This window comes from Rhipicephalus microplus, chromosome 8, assembly GCF_043290135.1.
Source record: "Rhipicephalus microplus isolate Deutch F79 chromosome 8, USDA_Rmic, whole genome shotgun sequence".
In the NCBI taxonomy this organism is placed as follows: domain Eukaryota; kingdom Metazoa; phylum Arthropoda; class Arachnida; order Ixodida; family Ixodidae; genus Rhipicephalus; species Rhipicephalus microplus.
The window spans coordinates 124,169,550-124,196,418 of NC_134707.1; the positions used below are offsets into that span (position 1 = coordinate 124,169,550).

Consider the following 26,869-nt stretch of genomic DNA (forward strand, 5'->3'; position numbering starts at 1 on the left):
TCTTCAAGAATACAACGGCATAGTGTAACGTCATGCGTGTATTCTCACTTGCCAGTAAGGTTCGGTTCTAGTGCATGCCTCAACCATGCCGCGAAGAAATCAACGTCTCTGCGCACTGCCCCGCCATAGTTGTCTATTGGCTAAGGTACTCGGCTGCTGACCCGCAGGTCGCAGAATCGAATCCCGGCTGCGGCGGCTGCAATTTTGATGGAAGCAAAAATGCTGTAGGTCTGTGTGTTCAGTTCAGCTTTCGGTATGTAAGTATATATTTATATATATATATATATATAAGCCATGTGTGACAAAAAACTTTTTTTGTCTGAAATCAAATCTCCTTTCAATCAAATAAATGAGCACCATTTCTTTTCAAATACATTTGTTATGGTCCCCAAATGATTCCCTCAAACACGGAAGAAGTTTCAGTCATTCTCTCGGTCCTTGTAACCACCTTTTCAAGGTTCGCGTCCTCAATTTTTCATAAAAGGTCGTTTTTGTAAAGGCAGATGCAAGTCAGGCCAGTTCAGCGTTGCTTGGTGCGGGTGATACTTCAGATTCCGTTGCGACGAGGCATATCCTATACATGTCAAAGAAGATACTTCGTCAATGGTTACCTGTTGAAACATTTATTACGTAAGAATCATGTTTATTCACAGATATCCTTTCATTGTCCTTCGTATGACTTCGTACCACTGTTTTGACACGCATTAAAAATAGCAAAGTGCAGCAAACGCTTAGCAGGTGAAGAACTTGATTCGCATCACATAGTGCTGAAGGGGGACAGTTGCATACATATCCCTTCCGTTTCTTCCTCTAAGAATGAATGTTAAGTTTACTTCCACCATGAGATAGCTTGTTCGCATGAACTGAGCCGTTTCTGTGCGCTCACCTGTGAAAGTAGATCTATTTGGTTGATGCTTTCACAGCAATATGGTTGAAATTTGAATGTCTGATCCTTCCGTTTACTTGCTGTTTCCTTGATGCTCAGTCTACGCCACAGATATTTCATTTATATATGCTCAAAACCTCGCAATGCAGCAGTCTGTTAGGCTCTAAACGCAGTCAAACTGGTATACTTTGCGTTTGTTTCTGATATGCCTTCTCTCAAAAAATCCATTATTGCGTTGCAAGTTATTACAAAATAAATAATTGTATAAATAAATAAAAACATTATTATTGTGATAGCAATTATATGGACACTCTCGGCTGGATTTCGCCGTCGGCGTCAGTCTGGGCGTCAACGTCGGCGTCGACGTCATGCACCGTATATGTATATGTATCTATATATGTGGAAACGCCATAAAGAAAAAAATTCCAGAAAAAAGACTCGGGCGCGCGGAATCGAACGTGAGACCTCTGCGGCCTGAATGCGAGGCTATATAACCACTGAGCCACCGACAGGTACCTCCTTCAACGTTCAAACGGCAAGCTATTTATATCTACCACTCACCGCTGTTGGCGGGCATTGCGGAGGGGGGAAGGCGACTATCGCGTTTTCAGCATTATCAGCAAGATGGCGCAGTGAGCACACGGTGGTTCTCATCTCTCACGCGTACTTTGGTCCACGTAGAGAATAAGGGGGGTGTACGCTCAATCTAGCGTGCTTATGTTACAGTGGGGAAAATCGTACGTCTTGGCTAGCCTTTGTGTTTCGTCAGAACGATTCTGTTGTTACCAGACGCACAAAGGTCACTGCAATCGTCGCACAGCGCCCGTTTGTGAACAGGGCGCACTTTTCAGTAACAGTTGTTTAAAGTAACAACTGAGACGCTTATTCGCGTTAATCTGTAGCTGTGTGTACGTTTCGTACGTTTTTTGTGCGTGAAAAACACTGGGCGCGTTTTTATCTGCCCGCCATTCTGCACGTGACCTTCCATTTTGTTGCTATCGCTTTCACTGCTTCACATTTGCGGCAAAGCTGTGACTTTTAGATAAATAAACAGCTCTGCTTGCACAAAGTATTGCAAAACTGTGTCACCGGAGAGCTCATGGGCACCTAGCTGGCACTGGCTTAGGTAGGATGCCACCTCCTTCTTTCCCACCCCTTCACTTCTTAACCATAGTTATTTTTGATGCGAAAGGACACAGTAAAGAAGAAGACAGGGCAAGCAGCTCATTTAGCACCGAAAAGCCTAATGAATGTATGGCTATGCTTTCCTTCGATCACTAGCGGTGCTGACCCGTATGTCACTGTTTGGATCCTGGTCGCGGTGGTCATATGTCTATGGAGGTGAAACGCTCGATGCCCGTGAACTTTGCTGTGAGCAAACGCTGAAGAACACCACCTAGATGAAACTTTCTACAACCTGCAGTACCGTATCGTAGCTTCACGAAATAAAAGGCCAGATATTTTATTTTATTTTCTGTATATTTCTATTTCCATTTCCTTCTCTTTTTACCTTATTCTTTCTCTCTTCTGATATTGCTCTGTCTTTCTCAGCCTTTCCTTTTTTTCCCTCTCAGTCTATTTCTTCCATATTTCTTCCTCTTGTTTCTTTTTGCCTGTCTTCATTTCTTTCAACAGATGCTTAACTTTGTCCGCCTTTTCGATAGCTCCACCCCCTCACATCTCTTGCCACTACTTTGCTGTGCTATACTAGACAACACTATTCTTTGGTCTTCTAGAGTGAATAGATGGTTATGAAGCTCACCTTAGTGTCATAAATATACAGGTTTGAATGCCGCCTCACCAACAATTGTTCTTGCCTAAACTTCTCTCGTTTCCTTTCTTATCTGGCAATTTCTCTCTTTCCCCCTCTTTCCTTGTTTCTTGTTCTCCATCAGAGTTATTGCAGCCCATGCCTGACGAATTGGGGCACGTGTTCTGGCACCGAGGCAGAAGATTAAAAGGAGGGCTAAGAGAGTGCATGGTGGTAAATTACAGTGATAGCTTTTTATGCACAATTCACGGCCAACCGCGAGAATTACACCTCCGTAGTATTACACAGTTGTTAAGGGATATTAAACGTCGTGAATTCATTTACTTATCCGTTCTTTTACATATAACACGCGCTAATGGGGAGGGGACAATAACACTACGAAAAAAAAAACGGTATTAAGTGTAATCATAAATACAAGAGTTTCTCACCAGCTCATATTTCCGTGCTGTGGCCACAGCTTCCGCGAGCTGCTTGTCCTTCTGTCGGGCTTCCTCTTCCACCTTGCTCAGCATAGACTGGACACTCCTGCATGAAGATATAGCAACCATGAAATGACTCCATATTTGAGATCAGTTAGTATCAGCGGTATTTGCGTCACTCCAGACTAATGGTTCCTTTATTTTAACAATAATTTACTCAAACTTTTACATGAGGAAAACAACTCACACTGAGCGTCTTACTGCGCATTCAAATCAGCCATTATATTGCTGATTTCGGAAGAGGGCGGTGTATCCATTAAGTTTAGAGGTTCATCTCATTGAAAGCAGACTCGAGTTAAAGACTGAAGCTGGTAACGAAGCAGATGAAAAGTGTGGTAAGCATCGAGGAAAACAAGTTCTTCGGTTACTTTTAATTAAGGATTCAAAGAAATCCTAAAAACTATGAAACCTTGTCAAATTTAATGGGAAAAATGCAGTGTCCATTCCTCCACTCGAACTTGACGGAAACTTACTTCATAGTGACATCGAAAGGGCTACACATGTTCCACAATACTTTAGCTTTGTGTTCGCTGGCCACTCAAGCGTCAGTGCCATTTCGGCAGAATCCTGTGCAAGTGGAGAGCAAATGGATAATATTGTTTTTGATCTGGGGGGCATCCAGAAATTGTTAGCGAAATTATGTGCCTCAAAGGCCACTGGCCCAGACGGCCTACAATCTGCTTTACTTTCTATATGTGCACATTCGGTAACAAAATATTTGTTTATCTTTTCAAGGCCACTTAGCGAAAGTGTCTGCCCGGATGATTGGTAAATTGCTAACCTTGTGCCTGTGCACAAGTCTGGCGCGCGCAACCTTGCGACAAACTACCGGCGGATCTCACTTACTTGCATAAGCTGTAAAATTATGAAACATATTCTTTTTAAAAACTTTTCGAATCACTTGAAAAATTATTTCTTCTTGTCGCCTCAGCAACATGGTTTTCAACCAAGGTTTTTTCCTGTTACACAGGTGACTGAATTCACACATGATTTGGCTACTGCATTAGATAACAAGTATATAGGTGACTGTTTGTACTTGGATTTCTGTAAAGCGTTTCATTCAATTTCTCATTCATTACTAATTCAGGAGCTGTCCTAGCACAATATAAACTCTTCTCTTATCGAATGGATCAAATCATACTTGAACTTCAGACGTCAGATGGCAGTTTTAAATAGAATGCAGTCCAATCAAGTGGATGTTACTTCAGGCGTACCGCAGGGATCAGTGCTGGGGCCGCTTTTTTTTCTTATCTACTTGAATGATATCTCTTGTGGTATTTCCTCCAGCCTTAGTATGCTCGCAGATGACTGCGTATTATACAGGGTCATTGATACCGTAGACAAATGCACTGCGCTACAAAAAGATTTGGATTTGATTAGCAGCTGGTGCAATACCTGGCACATGGACATAAATGTGACAAAATCTGTGTATATGTGCTTTTCCAAAAAAATGCTGTAATGTTTTTAGTTACACTAATATTGCATAAAAACTGGCACAAGTATCCTGCGCTACCGATAGGACTTTATGTCACAGAAGAAGGCTGTGAAGACGCATCTGCGCTTGTTGCGTTCAACCGGCCTGTCCAAACGACTGTGATCGGAACTCCGTGAATGTGTGTGCATGTGAATTTCTTTTCTTATTTATTTTATATCTCCCTATCTCCATCCTCTTTCCGACCATTTTTCCACACCCCTGTACCGGGTAGCAAACCAGTTCTTCTAGGTTAACCTCCCTGTCTCTTTCTTTTATTTATTTCTCTCTTTCTGGCACAAGTGTTTGAGCTCAAATATGTATACAACACTGCAGAATTATGCTGGCGTCATCATATCGAGTATGCTACACGCAAGGCTTCAATTGTTCTAGGCTTTCTTAGAAAAAATGCAATAAATTTGCCCCTTGCCGCAAAAGAGCTCTTGTATAAAACCAATGTTAGACCAATCCTTGAATACGCTTGTTGCGTCTGGGATTCTTCACAGCAGGAGGACATTGAAAGAATTGAAAGAATACAAAATCTTGCTGTCAGATTTGTTCATGCCAAATATTCCCGCCACTTTAGCGTATCAAGTGAAAAAGAAAGCCTTGGATGGAAGTCTCTGCAGCAACTTAGGCAATACTTACAGTTAACATTTTTTCATAGTATATTTCATTGTAACACTGTCATAGTTAGGTTAGGTTAGGTTAGGTTCATTATCACGATCATGATTTGCATATTCCTAATTACATATCACCACGCCTTGATCATGTCTATAAAATCAAGGAGATAAGATGCAGGACGAACTACTTCAGGATGGTTTTTCCCCCCGAACAATGCGTGAGTAGAACAAGCTGCCTCAAGACATAGCCACCATTAAATCCCCTGATGTATTTGCTTCCTCTCTGCAGAATACGTATCCTCAATTGTCCTAGTTATCCCCTGTGGTGGATTTGCTTTTAAGTTGAATACTAAATGTTTCTGCTGTCATTGCGTTTTCGTGTAAATGGCTACTTACCACTGTATCTGTACAAAGTACCAGATTTTTTTATGGCTATGCTGGTATTTACACCCTCCCCCCTGTAATGCCGAAAAGTGCTGTGGCTATTGTAATAAATAAATAAATAAATAAATAAATAAATAAATAAATAAATAAATAAATAAATAAATAAATGCATGAGTAAAGAGGTCACTATAGTTTAAACCGTCACACAACCTCGAAACTTTCGTTCAGCAATTTTTATTATAGATAATACCATTTAAAGCTAGATACGGTTTCAAAAATTAGCATTGATTAGTGCACAAGTACCACTCCTGCTAAGTTTGTGTATCACTGAGTAATTTGAACCGAAATTTGCGCGGCTCAGGAGGCATCACTACTACGTATCTCCGACGGGAGCACAGTTTACCATAACATTCGACGGGCTGTGGGTTTGACAGCAAGATGAATCTTGTGGCTCTTCTAAAACGCTATTTCAGTTGAGAGAAGGGTATGCCTCCCAACTTCCTACAACTTTCTCTTCTGCCACGCACACGCACACGCACGTGAAACGTGTACATGGTTGAGCGATGCAAGATGCAAAGTGCCAATTTTTCAAGGCGTTGAACCAGAGGCAAACGACATGATTCGCTGGGAAGGCTGTACCGTAGTACGTGCGATAAACAGGTGTGGTTTCAGACTGAAAACGCAAATTTATAGGCAGCTTCTGGTCGTACCAAAACAGAAGTGCACCACGATTAAAATTATGGGAACGTGTTCATTGTAGGATGATGACCGCCCATACAATGAGTGGCGGCTCTTGCCAAACAGCGAGACACAAAAAAAAAAAACTTGGCGGTAGATGGAGGCCACCCTTCGTGGTTTTCTTTTTCAATTTGTAAACATGTCACACGAATTCGTAAGGAACATCTTCTCACAATGAATAAAGATGAGCATATGTGGATTTATTTTACGGCGTTTTCTTGGCGATTCCCGATTCCAGATAGTCAGAAGAAATTGCCACTTTTCGCTGAATACGAGAGGCGGGAGCAGCTAAACGCACACACAAGTTATGTTGCAGGTTCGCAATTAAACTATAATTTTGTGCATTACTGTCTTGAGCTGCAGCCAGTACTACCGCTGCAAAACTCGGAGGTGAAACTAGACTAGCCACCGAATAGGTAACTTTCACACTCAAATATGACTCAAGTGGTCGTGTACTTTCCCCTATTGCGGAAGTCCGAGGGCATGCTGCAACCATACCTTATACAACCTATCTATAGACATGTTAAGACAAAGATTGGGATTCGCTCGGAGGAGTTCAAGCTGGACGGACGTGCCCCCGCGATCTCCGACGTCAGTGTAGCTCACGCCGACTGCTTCGCCCTCCGCGGTCTCCTGAAGCTGTGCAGCTCTCGCATTGTGGTGCCCCGCCCTTGGACTGCTTCGACCGGATCCCCACTTTCATATCTCCTTCTATTTTCCGTCGTTTGTCTCTCTATTTCTTCATCTATTTCCTTCTATTCTTTTTATCCCTCCTTCCCCCCACCCCTATAAGGCACTGCGTCGTGTCGCGTCTGAGGAAGACAGAAATTAGGTGCCTTTTTCCCCTTCCTTACAACCACAACCACCACGACAAAGATTGATCATAGGGAAATGGGTACACTCTCCCCAACCCCCTCCTGGGCTCGTATGTTTCCCATCTCATCCGTCTAACTACCGAGTCCCGCATCTGAACACTGCGCACTACATTCTAAGCACGCCTGTATTTACAGTATACGCCTGTATTTGTAGAATAAAGTTGTACATATACGCATCTATATGTAGTATACTTGAGGAATCAGCCATGTGCAAATAGTTTCCTTAAAAGTGACTGAACTATTTTCTGCGCTCGTCCGATGTGCTCCTAATTTTTCTATAGCTCGCACCATTAGCCAGTGATCACTAAACAGGCCAATTCATCCCGATAATCCGCATGTGTTGTAACCGTCTTCCTCAGCTACTCATGGTCTGCTCTGTGAGCTCTAGCTTCTTATCATGTGAAGGGGGAATGGAGACGGTACCTCTTCTTATGCAAACGTAACTCTTAACTTCACAAAAAAAAAAAACAAGCGAGAAACGTTCGCAGTAGGTGAAGCGTTTTTTTTATCCGTTGAGAACATTGGATGCGTTGTTTTGTACGGCCGTCAACAGAATATAGCGCACACCCGAGTTGGCGCGCGTTATAGAGTTCATGTTTGATTTATTTATAATAATACACACTCACCTCAGGAGCAAGCTTTTTTCTCGAAGCTTTCCTTGCAGGTCAAGCCAACGACCTCCCCGCCTCGCCATCGGTCTCCCGTCCTGGTTCTCCTCGTCCCGCTGTTGGCGCTCAAATTGCAGTGCCTCGATTATGGTGCTCTGGTCTTCCAAGTCACGAGTCGCCTGTTCTAGGGACTGTGACAGCTGCTTCACTTGCCGCTCACGTTCCTCCAGAGCCTACATCGACGAAAATCAATGAAGCCTTTGTTGCTACTGAGAAAGCCGACGTCACTCAATTGATCCTTCTATAAAGGATGTCCTTGGAGGCTCTAATGTTTTACTCATACGAGTATACAGGTATCATGAATCTAATATGGTATAAGCGGGGCTCGAGCGCCACATACTTACAAACGTGTGGAGAGAATCACAAATAGCAAAGCCGTAGCCGACATCGGGGCCAATTATTGTTACATATAGTAGATCACTAATTCGGGCACACGCAATGAAAGATGACGGTGATGACCACGCAACCGATTACTTAGCTTTAATTATATGTTAAAAAAACTTCATATTAAGAACACTTCTTTTCATGTCGTCACTTGACTGCAGAGGCAACATCAGGTGAACAGCCTCAGATACTGTGTTTCTTAAGACTAGTAAATAATTAAAGGTATGCAAACACAAGAGTGACATGACAGACTGACCAGCCTTTGTAATCAAATCAGATTTTATAATATCTTTACCATTTTGGCTCCTATTTCTCACTCCCACCCTGCACAAACCATGCAAGTGTTTATAAGGCTTTGCGTTCTTGGACCTTCAATCATGACATTGTACACACAAACTGCTCTCCTATAGTTCCCCCTTTTCGCTCTTGTATTTCATGTCTTTGCCACAAACGCCTACCAGACTAGCCGCTGTACAACTGCCACGACACGATACTGGGCCTCTACTCCAGACACACAGAGCACCGCAGTTTTTCTAGCTATTAAGTTTTTAGCTATCAAGTTTTTCTAGCTATTAAATCACACAGAGCACCACAGTTTTTGTTCTGGTTCCCAATCCTATTAGGCGGCACTACTCGTTATGCTTACACAGATGCAGAACGGTGTTTTTTCTATTTCCTTCTTAAGAAGAATTTTCCTTTCTTGGTTATTTTTCGAGCTTTCTCTCAAATACAGAAACCAGAATTCCGTTTGAATAGTGCGCTGTTTTCGGTCAGTCAACTTGCTTTGCGGAACTAGTTGCTGCCGAATGAACACATGGTGTTTCAAGGGCGTTTTTGAAGCAGTGTCCAGTTATTGATTTTGTAAGAAGTTTTCAACTAGAGGAGTGATAAAGTAAAAGAGGCTTACGTGCGCGTAGGTGACCTTCCTAGTACACGTGTTTCGGAGTGAGCGCAAGTTTCAAATCGAGAAAGTGTAAAACACCATTTTGTTAACTTCTTGCGTCAAACTTTAAGGTTTTCAAAACTCACTAATAAGGCTGAGAAGCCCGGTCACAGCGTCTGGAAAAACATGACCATTTTTCAAAATGAAAAGTCACAGCTTGCCGCAAAGGCGAAGCAATAAACACGATATCAACAAATCGGAAGGTCGTGCGCAGAGTGGAAAGCACATTGAAACGCGTTTATCACACCCAAACGACGCACGAAACGTACTCACGAGCACTGCACGGGCCTGGGCAGGCCCAAAAGCCCGGGCCGGGTAGGGCCGGGGCCTGGCTCGGGCCCATGAGCTTCGGGCTCGGATCGGGCCGGGCCTGAGTCAGGCACATATTAGGCCCGGGTCTCATATACAGGGTGTTTCAAGAATTTTGTCCACTATTATTTAAAAATAACAAAAATCAGCCACCTGCATGCTACATGTGGCGTTGCCTTCACTTTGATTGAAGCCATCTTCAAGTGTGTACAAACATTAATTGTAGCCGTAAATAATTTAAAACTAAAATTTTGAACAATATAAAACAAGTACCTTGCTTCGACGAAAATCAATGAAGCCAATGAAGAAATAGACCAAAATGGAGTGGACTTCGCGAGGACCATATATTCGTCGAGAAGTAAAGTGGACAGTATTCGATCAGTCGTATCTGCGTCCGAACAGAGGTCTGTGAGGAGGAGAACTTCTTTTAGTCGTCACAACGGGTTTCTTAGCTCGATACCAGTAGTGTTGCAGGAAAGATATTCCCGAAGCAAGACAAATAGCGGGTTTTCAAAATGAATGGTAGATGCACTGTTTTTTGTGTCGGTTTCGGTTTCGTGGGCAAAATTAGCCCCATTTCATTGCTCCGCCATGAATACCAGTGGCCGCCTACCAAAAGTTTTAAAGTGGCTATAGACTATTCGTAGGAAGAACTTTAATTCGCCCATTTGACTCGACTAACACTTTCCACTGGTTAAAAGTCAGTTGTTTTAATTTTTGTAATTGCTGCCGTAATAGATTCAGTTAGAAGCGGCCGTCGTTCTTTTCATCTGCGGCGATATCAGTGAATATTTAAAGCCAAATTAACTTCATGAAGTCATTATTACAGAACCTAAACCATTGGATGATGCAGTTGTTTCCCAAGCGTCACCTGTGAACCCGAAGTAAGTCTTCTGATTGGGTCGGACTGACTGCGGAAAGTAATGCCAACTGAGAGCGAAGCCCGCTGGGTTTCAGATAACAGGGGGTTAGTCACCATTTTTAATAGACCAAAATGGAGTAGACTTCGCGAGGACCATATATTCGTCGAGAAGTAAAGTGGACCGTATTCGATCAGTCGTATCTGCGTCCGAACAGAGGTCTGTGAGGAGGAGAACTTCTTTTACTCGTCACAACGGGTTTCTTAGCTCGATACCAGTAGTGTTGCAGAAAAGACATTTCCGAAGCAAGACATTGACATAAGAGTGTTCAACGAAGCCATAAAATTCCGAAATGGTCGCGATAAAGTAGCGCTACCAAGGACATCAGCGAAAGATCATCATAGTGTTGCAATTTCTTTGAAGAAAGAACCAGTTCAACCTTGTGCAAAAAGAAAGAAGTCACACAACAAAATGGACATGCGGAGAAGATTGCCACTGATAAACTGGGAGAAGTAATCAGCGGAACAGGTACAGTTAGAACCGCAGCTGTCTATGACGCCTCTTCAAACGAAGCAGAAAAGTACTTTTCAATATCCAACTTGAAGAAGCAGTCGAAGGCAGGTACTCTTCGCGTAAGCTCTCCCTTCGACAACACGAAAACTTCGGAAGAAGGCAACTGGCCTAAATGGCTGCCGCGATATCATCAATACGCACACCTCAATGCGAGTGACATGCATCGATGCCGTCGTCATGGTGGCCTTCATGGCACTCTCGCTGGGCCATGTCAACGTTTCTGGTCACTAAGATTACACCCACGTGTTAAACAAGTGATTTGTAATTTTGATGCATGCATACAATTCAGACTCAATGGTTCATCAACAACTACACCACCTCTCGAAAAGACAGCGTGTGCCGAACGATCGCAGCTGCTTCAAGTCAGCAGTGTCAACGTTGTGCCAGTGGCTGTGAGAAGAGACTACCGTGAAAGTCGTTAAACGTGTGCCAGTTAGAACAGTACACGCATTTGTAGTGTCATTGAAACTAATGCGTCTCTGAAGGCTTTCTGTCCTTTTATCGTGCAGAGTTTCATAATCCGATAAGGAAGTAACGCTCAAGACAGTCAGTCATGAGCTGAAGTCGAGGCTTTTGAAGCACATTATTGTAAAACTTCGGTAACTCAGAATCGTGCAAGATGAAAATTGTAGCATAATTTGTTGTGGGAAGAATTTGTGGAAGGATGACACGGACTGTGAAAGGCTGCCTGCGGAGAAACATTAAGAGAAGGTTAGTGAAATCGTCGTGGAGGGAAGATATAGAAACTTGCGGGCGACACGGACTTAAGAGACTAAGAAGGGTAGTGGGGCAGAGGCTTCTTTGTTCTTGGAGTGTTCGAATGTTTGACACGGCAGTGCGCTGAGCGATAATAAAGGCTCCACATATATTTCCGACAAAGATATTGCCGCGAGGCGTATTGCGGATAGTGTTGCGCATGCCGATACCGCCGGCACGCGGCCTTAGCGTGGTCCAGGATGCACCACGATTCATCTGCGAAGATCATGGCCCGCACGTCGACCATTCGTTGATAACGAGATAGCGCCAGACGCTACGGTGACTGTATTTCGGATGGTGAACGCGCCTTGCGATCCAGTGGGACATTCTGTTTCCCGACGGCCGTCGAACACGCTGCTCGCCACCCGCTAAGCCGATGTATCTGTTTTCCTTCAGTGGGCGCAAGTCTGCCAAATAAACGGATCTCCTTCTATTTCTACTAGCCTCCCGGTCTCCTGTCTTCGGGCTACCCTCACTCTTACGTGACATCTGGTGGAGGTGCGAGGTATGCACAAAAAACGACCTTAAAACAGCCACTACAGAGAAAGAGGACGCTGAAGACGCAGGTACTCGAAGCAGTCGCCGCCTCCGAAACCTGCCACCTGAGCTGGGACCGCTACCGGACGCCACGCGACTACGAAAGGACGCTTCCACAGCCACCATGAGCACAACGCAATCACCTACCCCTGTCATGCTGCAGCAGCCGCGGGTGCCCCCAACTTTCCATGGTTATGCCGCTGAAGACCCAGAGGAATGGCTCGACCAATTCGAGCGCGTGGCTACCATAAACAGGTGGGATGAAGAAATGAAGCTGCAATACGTTTACTTTTCCCTGGACGGCCCCGCCAAAACATGGTATGAAAACCATGAGACCCCACTGACCAGCTGGGAATTTCTGAAGAATGAGTTGCTCAGGACCTTCACCAGCATCATGCGAAAAGTAAGGGCCCAGCTGCTGCTAGAATCGAGGACCCAACAGCCCAATGAGACCCTAAACGTGTACGTCGAAGAAATGAAACGTCTTTTTAGGCGAGCGGACCAAGACATGACCGAAGACAAAACGGTCGGATACCTAATGCGAGGGGTGAAGGAATCGCTTTTCGCCGGTCTCATAAGGAACCCTCTTAAAACAGTTGCCGAATTTACTTAAGAAGCGCACACCATAGAAAGGACCCTGGACGCCCGGACTCGGCAATACAACCGCCCGTTTCAGCTCAGCTCGCTCTTCTCGGAACCGATTCGAGGTGGGCTAACCACCGACGATCTGCGGGAAGCTATTCGAGAAGTGGTTAAAGAAGAACTACGCTAATTGCTACCGCTTACCCCCCAGCCCCCCCCCAAGGAGCATCTCTCTTGGACATAGCGCGTGATGAAGTCCAGCAGGCGCTTGGCTCTTCATCAGCGACGACTCGAACAGAGGCCGAAGCAATGACTTACGCCGCTGCAGTGAACACTAGGCCACCCCGACGAAACGAGCCCAGTCCTCGACGGTACGGTGCAGCCCCAAGTAGCCGTCCGCCCTTCCCCGCCCACCCTACATTCGAGAGACGCCCGAGCCAAAGGAAATGCGACACCTGGAGAACTCCCGACGACCGTCCCCTATGCTTTCACTTCGGTGAGGCCAGCCACATTCTTCGACACTGCCACTACAGGCGGATGGGACTTCATGGCTTCTCATCTCGGGCACCACGGCCACGCCCTGGACAACGACCTCCGGCAATCGAAGACTACTTGCGCCATACAGAACACTTGTCCAGCCCTTCTCCATCACCGCCATCCCCACGCTTCACGTCACCGAACCGCAGCAACAACGAACGAAGAAGGTCCCCAAGCCCCCGTAGGGGAAACTAAAACCAGCAATCTTTGGAGGTGAGGTTGCTTCAAGAGGAAAAGCCGAAGACCCTCCACCGACGACCATATATGACGACAGCACATCATCTCAGACGACGACAACGCACAACAACCCAAGCCGCGAGACGAAGCAAAACCAAGCAACAAGACGAAGCCATGACCCGAACCCAAAACCAACGCGCAACTCCAGCCCACGTGCCACCGATTTTGAAGTATCTATCGACGGCCACCCGGTAACTGCCTTGATTGACACAGGAGCTGACTACTCGGTCATCAGCGGGCCCTTGACAGCACAACTGAAGAAGGTTAAGACGGCTTGGGACGGCCCGCAGATCCGCACAGCGGTAGGCCACCTCTTCACCCCATCGGGGCGATGTACTGCAAGGGTGACATTCGATGGTCACACATACCTTTCCACTTTCTTGGTGCTCCCGCAGCGCTCCCGTGACGTCATTCTCGGCATGGACTTCTTGACTCAACATCACGCGGTTATTGACCTGGCGTCCAGATCCATCAAACTTTCCTCGGATGAAGCCATAAATTCATACTCGGCACCACATAATCGCACAGCCTTCCGTGTGCTCGAGAATGACGTGAGCGTCCCACCCTGATCAACGACCCTGATCCCCGTAACCACTGGTACTGCCAAAAATGCCCATGGCGTCGTCGAAGGTAACATACAGCTTTTGCTTGGCCGTGATATTGCAATCGCAAGAGGCATTGCGGACTTCCGGAATGGACAGGGCCCAGTGCTGCTAACAAATTTCAGCCAAGAACACCGTCACCTGGCCAAAGGCACGACCATTGCCTTTCTCGATAAAATCGCGGAAGTCAGTGACACACTCGCCCTTTCGAATCCAGCGACCATCACCCCACAGACCCACAACTCGCAGCTGTCATTCGACATTAACCCTTCCTTGCCTCAATGCAAGCAGCGACTGCTACAGAACCTCCTTCGACGTTATGACGACTGTTTCGCCACTTCTTCACAGGTCCGACACACTTCTCTGGCAAAGCATCGAATCATAACACAAGAAGGCATCCGCCCTCTCCATCAAAGCCCTTATTGTGTGTCGGCACGGGAAAGTCAGGTCATCCGAGAGCAAGTTGAGGAAATGTTACACGACGATGTAATTGAGCCATCGAAAAGCCCATGGGCAGCACCAGTCGTGCTTGTCAAAAAGAAAGAAGGAAGTCTTCAGTTTTGCGTCGATTACCGACGGTTGAATAGTGTAACCAAGAAGGACGTGTACCCTTTACCAAGGATCGATGATACCCTAGATCGTCTTAGTGATGCAAGGTACTTCTCGTCCATTGATCTGAAGACAGGGTACTGGCAAATTCAGGTTGATGAAAGAGACCGAGAAAAGACCGCCTTCATCACGCCGGATGGATTGTATGAGTTCAGAATGATGCCATTTGGACTTTGTTCCGCTCCAGCAACCTTCCAGCGTCTAATGGACACAGTACTGGCAGGTCTCAAGTGGCAAATATGTCTCGTGTACCTGGACGATGTGGTCGTCTTCGCCTCCAACTTTAGCGACCACCTGAAAAGGCTCCGGACGGTACTGGACGCAATTAAGTCATCAGGGCTGACACTGAAGCGAGAAAAATTCCATTTTGCCTATGAAGAACTACAGTTCCTGGGCCATGTTATAAGCAAAGATGGCGTAAGACCAGATCCCGAGAAGACAGCCGCTATCGCAAAGTTTCCTCAGCCGCAAGATAAGAGAGCAGTGCGCCGATTATTAGGACTTTGCGCCTATTACCGGCGGTTCGTCAAGAACTTCTCACACATTGCTGACCCTTTGACGCAGCTCACCAAGTCGGACGCCCCTTTCAAATGGGAAGCTGCGCAACGTGAGGCATTCAAAGAACTTCAACAACGTTTACAGTCGCTGCCTGTGCTGGGTCACTTTGATGAAAATGCCGAAACTGAGATACATACAGACGCCAGCAGCATCGGCTCAGGTGTCTTTCTCGTTCAGAAGCACAAGGGCTGCGAGCGCGTCATCGCTTATGCAAGCCGCTCACTGTCGAAAGCGGAAGTGAACTATTCCACGTCTGAGAAGGAGTGTCTTGCAATAGAATGGGCCACCTCGACATTGCGCCCATACTTGTATGGCAGACCCTTCAAGGTCGTAACGGACCATCATGCGTTGTGCTGGTTGGCCAGTTTGAAAGACCCTTCTGGCCGCCTCGATCGATGGAGCCTACGGCTTCAGGAGTTAGGCGTGAAGGTCGTCTACACGTCTGGTCGTAAGCACTCCGACGCAGACTGCCTCTCAAGAGCCCCTGTCGACGCACCACCAAGCCATGAAGACGACGATGCCTTTCTTGGACCTATCAGCAGCAGCACCTTTGCATTACCGCAGCGCTCAGACCCGATCCTACAACAGTAGAAGAACTGCATCGAAGGAAAGGCCTCCATACCGCCTGCACTGTTCAAGCGTGGGATATCCTCCTTCTGTGTGCAAAACGGGGTGGTAGTTAAAAAGAACTTCGCACCGAATAAAGCAGCTTACCTTCTTGTCGTCCCAAGCAGCCTCAGAGAAGAAATTTTACAAGCGTTACCTGACGAACCCACTGCAGGCCACCTCGGTTTTACACGCACACTCCACAGAATTCAAGAACGATACTACTGGCCCCGCCTCTCCTCAGATGTTGCGCGGTACGTCAAGAGTTGCCGTGAATGTCAGCGCCGAACGAGACCTCCAACAAAACCAGCTGGATTTCTCAAGCCAATTGAACCCCCGTCGAGACCATTCCAACAGATTGGTATGGGCCTGCTTGGACCTTTCCCCACGTCAACATCCGGTAACAAGTGGATCATAGTGGCCACTGATTACCTTACCCGATACGCTGAAGATAAGGCCCTTCCGAACGGCACAGCCGTAGAAGTTGGCAAATTTTTTGACGAATCAATTCTCCTCCGTCATGGCGCACCTGAGGTACTAATAACAGGCATACAAGTCACCGAAGAACAACTGCGTACCTTCCTCAGACAAACGGTCTAGCGGAACGCTTGAACAAGACCATTGCCGATATGCTCGCTATGTACGTGGACACAAAACACAAGACCTGGGACTTAATTCTGCCTTACGTGGTCTTCGCCTACAACACCGCGGTGCAGGAGACCACTAAAATGACACCATTTGATCTCGTACATGGGAGGGATGCCGTTACTACCCTGGACGCCATGCTGAATGCCTAATGTCACCGATGAAAACAACCTAGATTTGGCCGCCTACCTTCAGCGCGCAGAAGAAGCCCGGCAGCTTGCTCGTCTGCGCATAAAAGACCAGCAGCGAAACGACGCAAGACGCTACAACCTGCGGAGACGCGATTTAACATACAGGCCAGGTGACAGAGTCTGGGTTTGGACGCCCGTTCGCCGCCGAGGATTAAGCGAAAAACTCATGCGCCGTTATTTCGGCCCATACAAAGTCATCCGTCAAGTGGGTGAAGTGGACTATGAAGTGGTCCCTGATGGGGCTAGCTCATCCCAACGACGCCGCGCACGACAAGAAGTGGTACACGTCGCCCGTTTGAAGCCCTATCATGCGCGCTAAAGGAGGCTCTCTGTTTGCATCTCTTGTTTTGTTTATGTGTGCGTGATTCGTGCTTATTTGACATTTACCTTCGCACAGGCTGTCCTTTTGTTTTGGTTTTATTTTAAACAAAGCATGGGGTCGATGCTTACGTTGAGGAGGAGAGCAATGCCGCGAGGCGTATTGCGGATAGTGTTGCGCATGCCGATACCGCCGGCACGCGGCCTTATCGTGCTCCAGGATGCACCGCGATTCATCTGCGAAGATCATGGCCCGCACGTCGACCATTCGTTGATAACGAGATAGCGCCAGACGCTACGGCGACTGATCATGGCCCGCACGTCGACTATTCGTTGATAACGAGATAGCGCCAGACGCTACGGTGACTGTATCTCGGATGGTGAACGCGCCTTGCAATCCAGTGGAACATTCTGTTCCCCGACGGCCGTCGAACACGCTGTTCGCCACCCGCTAAGCCGATGTGTCTGTTTTCCTTCAGTGGGCGCAAGTCCGCCAAATAAACGGATCTCCTTCTATTTCTACTAGCCTCCCGGTCTCCTGTCTTCGGGCTACCCTCACTCTTACGTGACAATATAACTATTTAAAAAAATTGAAGCAGTCACGAGAAGACGACAAAATAGGCATCTTTAAGGAACAATGAGGATGGTGGCTTAATTGTTTGCTAATGGGTGTGGGTCACTGCGACTGATCACGAAACTCTGGTGGCGGGGACTTGCGGAAGAAGGGTGGGAGAAATAACCTTGTATTGAAGTAGACAACATAGTGTACGTTGGAGACAGCCGAGAAGCCAACGCAATAGCTTTAATTTATGTAACGATGTCTAGCCTGGTGTATTTATCCCAGAAGTAGCTAGAGCGTGTTTTTTATTGTGTAGCATAACCAATGAAGTTCCAGAGATTTGATGCTTTTACTCAAGAGCCCTGGCTCGCATTCAATTTATGTACACTCACAATATGAATGCCTGACATTTTTTCACTTCATGGGGGCAGTATATTTTGTAATCGTTTTTTGAAATACAAAAACAGCATCGTGTTTTACGCATGATTACAAATATGTTTTATATTACCCTGCAAATATTTCTCAAAAGGTTTATGGGCCTACTTCAACAAAAGTACAAAGAGTATGCCAATGAAACGGCGTGACACTAAAGAAGTTCCAAAACACTCACTAGAATTTATCTTGAGTGAGGAAGGTATCTTCACAATAACCAAAGAATGGACAGTGACTCGTTCATGTCCAAGGCATATCTGGCTGAAATGGGCCGGGCCGGGCTCAAGCCTTTCGGGCCCGGGCCGGGTACGGTTCGTATTTACAAACAACGGACCAGGCTCGGGCGGGCCGCAGCCAGATGTTTTTGGACCGGGCTCGGGCCTGAAAAAACGGCCCGTGCAGTGCTCTGCTCACAGGTACAGGTGCACGCGAATAAGCTCCTTAGTTGTTACTTCGCTGTGTCTGAAAAGCGTGCGCTTTTCGCAAATGGAGACTGCAATGATTGCAGTCACTATGTGCACCCAGTAACTGCAGCTGAATCGTTCCAGGTAACCCGAGGCCAGCCAAGACGTGCGATCCTTTCCGCGAGATAAGGGCGTGCGAGAGAGTGTCCTCTTCTAAGAGGGGCAAAGCACGCCTGACAAATTAGAGCGCGCGGAGCCGTGGGATGTGGCAATGCGCGCTCATCGCACAGTCTTGCCGGTAATGCTGAAAACACAAGTCCCCTCGACATGCCCGTCAGCACCGTTGAGTGGTAGGCATATATAGCTTGCCATTTGAACGTTGAAGGACGTGCTCTTCGGCGGCTCTTCGCGCCGGAGCCTTTTTCTGTTGTTTTCTTTCTTCCATTTTCATATATATATAGATACTTATACAATAAAGAAAGCTGACGCCGGCGGCAAAATCTAGCCGATAGTGTCTATATAATTGCTATCGCAATACAAATATTTAAAAAAATGTCCACGTAACTCTACATGTTCTCGCGTTAAAAACCTTTAAGGCGCTGAAGAACTCTCTCTGCCACCCTGCGATTAAAAGACGTTTCGGAACTCTCTCTTCCACCCTGCGATTAAAAGACCTTTCGGAGTGCTCTTCGGAGCTTGTAGGGTATTATGAAAAATAAATAAATAGCCACAAATCCTCACTGTTCAATGACATAAAATCTAATTTCCCGGATAAACCAGGGCCACATAAGCGAGGTTTCACTCTGTATGATATTCCACAAAAAAGTATTCGTTTCGCATATTTAAATGCCAGCACACAAAAGAATGGATAAATCTGTGATGCACAACACTCCTTTTGTTTTAAGAAACGTTTGTATAGCAATGGTAGCCTAGCTTGAAACAGAAGAAGCCAACAAGACAGGTACAGTAGACAGAAGCTATTTATCATGAGGCACAAAAATACAGACGGGAAAGCTGAAATATTCAGCAACACTCTATTCTAATAAAATTACAAATGAAGAAAGATAGAAACAGTAAAGAGAAGTATCATGTCTTCACCTTCCTCAGCAGGTTCACTGTAGAATGGTCGGTGTCGAGGCGTATCTGCGCGTAGCTGTCTTCCATGGTAGACAGCCGCTCCCGCTGCTCTGCCAGTTCTCGATCTTTCTCTATAATCACCTCCTGCGAGGTTCTTTAGTTTAGGTGCAAGTGGCTAAGGATGGCACAGAAACGATAACTCTGGCAAAGTCCACTGAATCATCATCGCTGTCTCGCGCATATTATACTGCATTTGGTTACGAAGGAGACTGAGTTCAATTTTCATATATCAAGAACATTTTCAAATTAAATCAGAGTGACCAACGGACACTCGTCTGGCCAGAAAGAACCACTCATTAAAGGACAAGGACGCCGATCACAAGGAGATAAAGCAACGTACTGATGTTTCGACAATCAACGACGAGAGCCTTGTTTTCAATAAACGTTATGGAAGGATAACTATTCTTTATATAAGCAAAAGTAAATCATCTGTTAGACGCTTAGCTCTGCTTTCTTTACTTTCACTTCATCTTGTCAGTACTGAAACGTCAGTAGATTGCCTTTTTCTCTTGTGGTCGACGTCTCTCGTCTTTTTCGCGACGGTAATGCTTATTTGTATTCGTTTAGAGCTCTTGCGTTATCATATGGGGTAGGTAGGGGCACTATGAGACACGAGAGAAACCGCAAAACACTGACTTCGCCGGCCTCTGTAGCTAATACAACTACTCTGCTTTGTTTTTTCTTTTCCAGCAATAAGTGCAGGTACTTGTATGACTTTTCATGTGTGAAAGTTGATGAATGCTCGCTGCATTCGCGCGGGAGAAAATAAGCGGCGTGTGTCAGCATGTTAGTGACTCATCAAAAAAAGAATTAAATGCTGTCCAGCCAAAATTCGGATCCATGTATAAAACTACTCAAGCATCAGACGACTTAAGCATTTATTCACCTTCTTTATACTTCCCGAAATATACCATCAAAAGATTAGTTAATTTAGTGCATGAGACCAAAGTGGAATTTTTTTTTCAATTCGGGCATGTCAGAGAGGGAAAACACGACAAAAAGGCGTCAAGTTGCTTTAGATTGTTTGACATTAAGGGAGTCGCTGCACAGCCTAATAAAATATTTGTGGCCCAACTGATAGTAGCAAGGCAAAAAAAGGAGACAAGAGAGGGTGCCAGTACTGATAGGGCGCCGTATCCTGTCTCCTTCTTTTTTCCTAGCTAGTATCAGTTGTACCACAAATACTTTGTTGCTTTAGAATGTTAAGCCATTAAGTGTTAAGCCACGTTAAGCCGCTGAGATCTTGACTGTTTCTTAAGCATTCTACAGCAAGTGTAAACTCCTCTCCTCCACCCTTTAGTTTTTTTCACCTTACACAGTTCCTTTAGATAAGCTTCACCTTTCTATGCTTGATATTTACTAGCGCAAACAGTTCTAATGCCCCAGAATATATAACCAAGAATCAACACACATCCCTAATAAAAAGCGAAGAAACTGCAGCTTGAAAGCAGAATAATGAAGTGACTACAACAAATTATAATGAGCTGCTTCCCCATCCCTTTCGCCCAAACCTTAGTAAACTTTACCTCATACGCAGCTCGCATATTCTGTTTTGGTGTTTGCTGTAGCTCTGTTTTTAAAGACGAGTCAATTCATGGACAACCAACGGCACTTTAACCACTTCTCTCTGTCTGCTTGTCTACTTTGCCGCCTATTGCCTCTCTCACAGTTGTCTTCTTCACAATGTATACGCCGTAATTTGCATAGGAGAATAAGCGCGTATGACCAACGCGACTTGCAGGATTTCACATGAGTTAGGTGTTCAGCGATCGCCGGGTTGCGTACAACATAAAATCCTTCCCACCAGTCAAGTGTGGTAGATATTCTCACACCACTATTCGACGTGTGCATGTACCTGCCGTAAGTAATTTACTTTATATTAAGCCAGACTTCGAAAAAATACTTACATGAAAAGCTCAGTGAGCTTTTCCCTCAGAAAATTAGATCCCGGCGCTGATGAAGTGGTCGATATAAAATGATACTGTCGCGTCATCTTTATCAACGTTCAACATCATATTCACTATCATTTTCTAGCTACAGCGCCGCACATCTCAAGCAGCTGACGCTGGTAGCTCAAGGCGCGCGCTAGTCAGAGCGGGTTTTCGCTCTTGGCGGTTCGAACGCCGGCAACCGACACCGCTTCACTTGCCAATCCTAATAAAGTGCCAATATCCATCACGTCTTTTTTCCCGCTACAGTGCCGATGAAAAGCAAGAACAGTTTCCCCGATTGAAGCAGGAATCAAATTCGGGCAATCTGTACGGCAATAAGTGTTCTAATACGAACTCATGTGAGTGTTTCAAGCTGCTTTAAAAAGAGAGAGGACAACTCAAACTGCAGTTGCGCTGTTGCCTATTCCCTATTAAATAAACGAAATAGAAGTTACAAATATGCATCTAAGACTGTGCAAGCCAAAGTCATGTGCTACGTGAGAATGCCTATGATTGTAGCGCCCCTTGCTAGATGATGAAACTGACGTTGTCACCCTAACGAGAGTGCTGGCCCTACCTTATCCCATGAGGTACCCTTTACACGGCTGTGTACTCAGCGTGCTTAGTAATCCCCCCATAGGTGTATAACTGCTCAATTTACGCACTCGCACACTAGGCCCCGTCTCAATAATTTCAAAGTACCTGGAATCAGCCAGATATTTTGTCCACGCATGAGTTTCTTGCAGGAGATTTCGACCTTGCATAAGTTTCTTCAAGGACATTGTGTCTTTGCATGACTTTTTTTGGAGGATATTCTGTCTTGCTTAAGTTTACTGAAGTAGCTTTTGTACGTGCATGATTTTCTTCAAGAATATTTTATTCTTGCTTGCTTAACAGGGAAGCTGTTTCTTGCCTTACAAACAACAATATGATCGTCATCATAAACGAGTATGTGCCGCTGCAATTGAGTAAGTCTTACTTATCATCACAGGTCTAGTAAAAATGAAGAAAACAACAGCTAGTCCAACAATTGTGTCACACAAACAAGGTGATATTCTACTACCGGGCACTAGTCAACTAAACATAAAGACTACAGTTAGCCCAAAAACAAATGACTGCGAAGCGACGGTGACGTCGTGAACTGCCGTAATATACGTACGAGAAAATACGAGGGAAGAAGAAAGGCAACAGGGGGCGGCGAAAAAACCCCGAAGCAACGGAAGGCCTACGCCAACAACGACGTACCCGCATAATATGAAAGGTGCGAACGCTTAGTTTCGTAGCGTGTTTGTATCAGCTATTCGGGGGCATCAGTATCAAGTCTGTGACGGCCTGTGTTTTAACTCGAACCTGTCTGCGCTGAGAATAAATGTAGAAAAACCGATGATCACCTCGCTCTAGAAAGCTGGTAAAATAGACATGAATTCGGTCAGTTTTGTGGTCTGCTGCAATTAACGCTATACTGTGCTGCTAAGATTTCACACTATTTCACCAGTAAGTGCCCATAGTTTGTGAAGTGCTAGCCTCATAGAAGGCGCGACGGCTGCATTATTTAAAAACGTGCACCAACGCGCCGACAGCGCCGTGTTCAACTCGTGAAACTAGTTGCGGAGTAAACCGATCGTGAACTGCACCGCAAAGTTAAAAAAGCGATATGAATGTACCCGAGGAATGTCCATATGCACGGTACCCGCTCAGAGCTGACAGATGCGGCCTGATCTGCGTGGTAGGCGAGCGTGAAGTATTGCGTGAAGTATGCGCAGATTACGTTTGTTTTATTCGATGGTCATTCAGGTCTCGAAAAAAGGGTAGTTTAATAAAATGCACTGTGAAGTGAAAAATCAATCTTTATGAGCGATTCGAAAGAATGAAGCTGAGCGTCCGTACACGGAAAAAGCGCTTTTTTCGGGCCGTAGTTAGGAACTTGAAACTTAAGGAATAAGGGTTATCTCACCTTAAGTGTAGACATCTCCTTCTTTAGCTCGTTTTCCTCCATTTGTAGTTCGACTCTTGCGTCAGACAGACTCTTCTTCATACTTTCCAGCTGCGAAAAGCAAACAAGAGCGATTAAATGTCATCGAAAAGCTGGTACTGAGTGCATAAGGCGAATGAACCATGCGGGCAAGTCATATTGCTCGTGCTTTGAGGTCCCCTGATTGCAGTGGTAGAGACATGTCTGTATCGCTACTGTTAAGTTAGCAAGAAACGTGTTGGATAAGAATGCGCGCCTACCCAACTAAAAAAGCAATTGTGAGCAAGCAGTTGCTTTTTACAGCACGTAAGGAAAAGTAATTGGTGTTCTCCCAATTCCCCCAGAATCAGTATGAATTGAACGCCAAAAAATGCTATTCGTTCTACTGCAAAATAGGAATACACTGCTATTTATTCATCCTAATTCAACAAACTTACGCCGTTAAGGCTTGAAGCATTCACGAACGTTGCATGCCGCTAGTTAAGACACGTTGCCGGGCTATTCGGTAGGGGTTCATCATTTATAAGGGTATAGCGCACCACGACAAGGACACAAAAAGAGATACGCACACACACACAGCGCTGTGTTTGTGTGCGTATCTCTTTCTGTGTCCTTGTCGTGTTGCACTATACCCTTATAAATGCCGCTAGCTATTACAACCTATATTAACAAAGGAGATAGAAACCTGAGCGTCATAGTTTTCCCACAAAACAGCCTTTTGTGTACTCACTACGTCCTGAAACGCTGCCATAGTTACAAAAAAATAATACTTTCCAAATGCTAAGAAACACTTCACAAGTTATTATTAAAAGTCATTTTTTTACAAAACACATCTCTCGGCAAATTATGTCTAGTCACGCTAAGGTTGCTGCCTGAAAGCTTCACCAGAGCAAATTCAGGCCAATAGCTTGACCAAAATTTTGCAATGTGGATCTGGTTTGTAAGCTAACATAAAAAAAGAAAAATAGGAAGAACATGAGGGAAAGGAAAAGCAGGGATGTTAACCCGTCTAGAACGTCTGGTATGCTACCCTACACACGTGGCAGGAAGGAGGGAGTTTGAAAGATGAAAAAAAACAAGAGAACAGGGAGCATGCACGTAGTCTTCCAAAAAAGGCAGGCAAACAAACGCACATTATCGGTTCTCCGATGCTTTCTTCATTCGGAGAGAAAAGCGCATTTAACCTGAGTACAATAGATTCATTTTTTTTTGTTTGACAAGATCACCATCGAGTCGCACCCCCGCTTGCCTCTCTTTAACATGCCGCAGCGTTTTGCAGTGACTAATTCTTTTTATATAAACTGTAGCCTTCACTTATTTGTTGCTACCAGTGTTAGACAGCATATATACTTTGAGTCTTACTTGGCGAACAAGTTCCTCCGTCTCGTCTTGAGACCTTTGCAGCTCCGCGCGTAAAGAGCTTATTTCTTCCTACAATGCAAGAAAGAACAACATACGAGTCAACCAACCACAAAGATGATCCCGGGACGCACAAGCAAAAACATGTATGTATATACACAAACAAACTTTTAGGAGTTATCTTAACCCCGTTCACACAGGTATGATGTTCGCAAACATGATTCAAACTCCAGATGCCGACCAGTGACTGAGTCGAAAATGCCAAATAAAAATAACCGCTGTTACTTCCGATGTAATTCCTCTCTTCTCTCCTCATATATATATATATATATATATATATATATATTGCCAGCGGCGGGAATAAATTTTTGGACGCCGGTAAATAGTATGAATAAAAAGCAGAAACACGTCGAAAAACAGAAAGGCTTCTTTACGTTTTGACCGCAAGACCGGCCGAAACTATCATATATATATATATATATATATATATATATATATATTGCATACTACTTGATTATTGATTCATTTGTTTGAACATCTCTGTGGGCTGTTGCCGGAGTGGTTACCGAAAAATTATAGCAGTTCGTGAATAAACAGAAAGTGACAACCATGAACAGAAATAAACAGCCTGCCCCTCTGCAACAAATTATTACACAGCAGTGCCATTCACAGCACTATCCGGTAACATGTTCTATTGGCCAATAGCCGAAGATAAGAGTGAATATATGTGAGTGCTAATGCGGCTTGAGGATTGTCTGATTATCTTACTGTGGCTTGCTCTCGATGAGTGTAAAAAATTATGACGTAAATGACGAGACATCGGATTTTCAAAATGATCATGGGACAGCACACAAATGAATTTAAGTTTTAAAACTATTCTTCATTGTGAAACTTGTTCAAATTTAGTTTTCGATAATATCTCGGAGACCCTTCGTTGTATAGAATGTTCGGCATATATGAATCTGGTGGCTAGATATTGTATGCGTTCTATTTTATCAAATAGATCTTTTCGGTAAAGGCACCGGATCAAATTAGCGTACTCTAAATAGGGTCTAGCAAGTGTTTTGAAGACATGTCATCATTTTCATGTTAGGGTCCGTCGCTTGTGTCATGCCTACTATACCAGTTTTGCAACATGTCATGCGAACGAAACCACCGCAATAACAGGTCAGAGTATTGCTTCAATCCTCCGGTATTGTACATCCTTCGACCGATGTCATCGAGACGATTCTACCGAGCCATTTTAGGCGCGAAGCTCCTTAAAGTGGCACCCATTCGTCCGTCATTGTAGTCATAGTCATAGTGTGTAACCAGTGTTACATTTTGACCTGCATGTGGTGCCGGTGAAAGATTTCTCCTGTGCTTTGTTGAACAATAACAAGTTCGCGGCGTGCACGTTAACTAAAAGCCGAATGCTCGTGTCTCTCAGTCCCCTTCAGCAGCCATTGGAATGTACATTGAGCACCATCTGACAAGAAAAGGTTGCTACGTTATACTAGCTCGGTGTAACCTCCTTAGTTTTAAAAAGGTTTAGCGAGCGTTGAGCCGCAGTGCCATGGATACAATGAACTAGTATATACCATGAACTCGAGGAGATTAAATGTGGGAAGTAGACCCGAAGCACAAGCTGTGAGAAAGTGTGCTTGTGCCATCTCTCGTTTAGTCCTTGAAGTGTCTGCTGGATGGCGGTGCTTGTATATGGGGAATATATGATTAAAATATGCGAGATGGCGGTACTTGGAGTGTTGAATAAATGGACGAACGGACACACAGACGGATGCATAGACAGGCACACGGATGGCTGCACGGACGTATGGACGCATGGATAGACGCAGGGGCGGATGCATGGACGAACGAAGGGACGGATGCACAGATGGACGTGCGGACGCACGAACAGACGCACGCACGGACGGGCGGATGGACGCACGGATGG

General features: G+C 45.2%; 1 protein-coding gene across 3 annotated transcripts in view; it reads right to left on the bottom strand.

Moving 5' to 3' along the window:
- The window catches only part of LOC119165489 (uncharacterized), a 385,136-nt gene that overhangs the window by 165,531 nt on the left and 192,736 nt on the right, over window positions 1-26,869 (bottom strand). For all 3 annotated transcript variants that reach the window (XM_075872576.1, XM_075872575.1, XM_075872573.1), the window contains exons 8-12: window positions 24,940-25,008; window positions 23,560-23,649; window positions 19,636-19,758; window positions 7,854-8,068; window positions 3,086-3,182 (exon numbers count right to left, since the gene is read on the bottom strand). In XM_075872576.1, coding sequence (XP_075728691.1) covers window positions 3,086-3,182; window positions 7,854-8,068; window positions 19,636-19,758; window positions 23,560-23,649; window positions 24,940-25,008 — 594 coding nt within the window. The remainder of the gene's footprint in view (window positions 1-3,085; window positions 3,183-7,853; window positions 8,069-19,635; window positions 19,759-23,559; window positions 23,650-24,939; window positions 25,009-26,869) is intronic.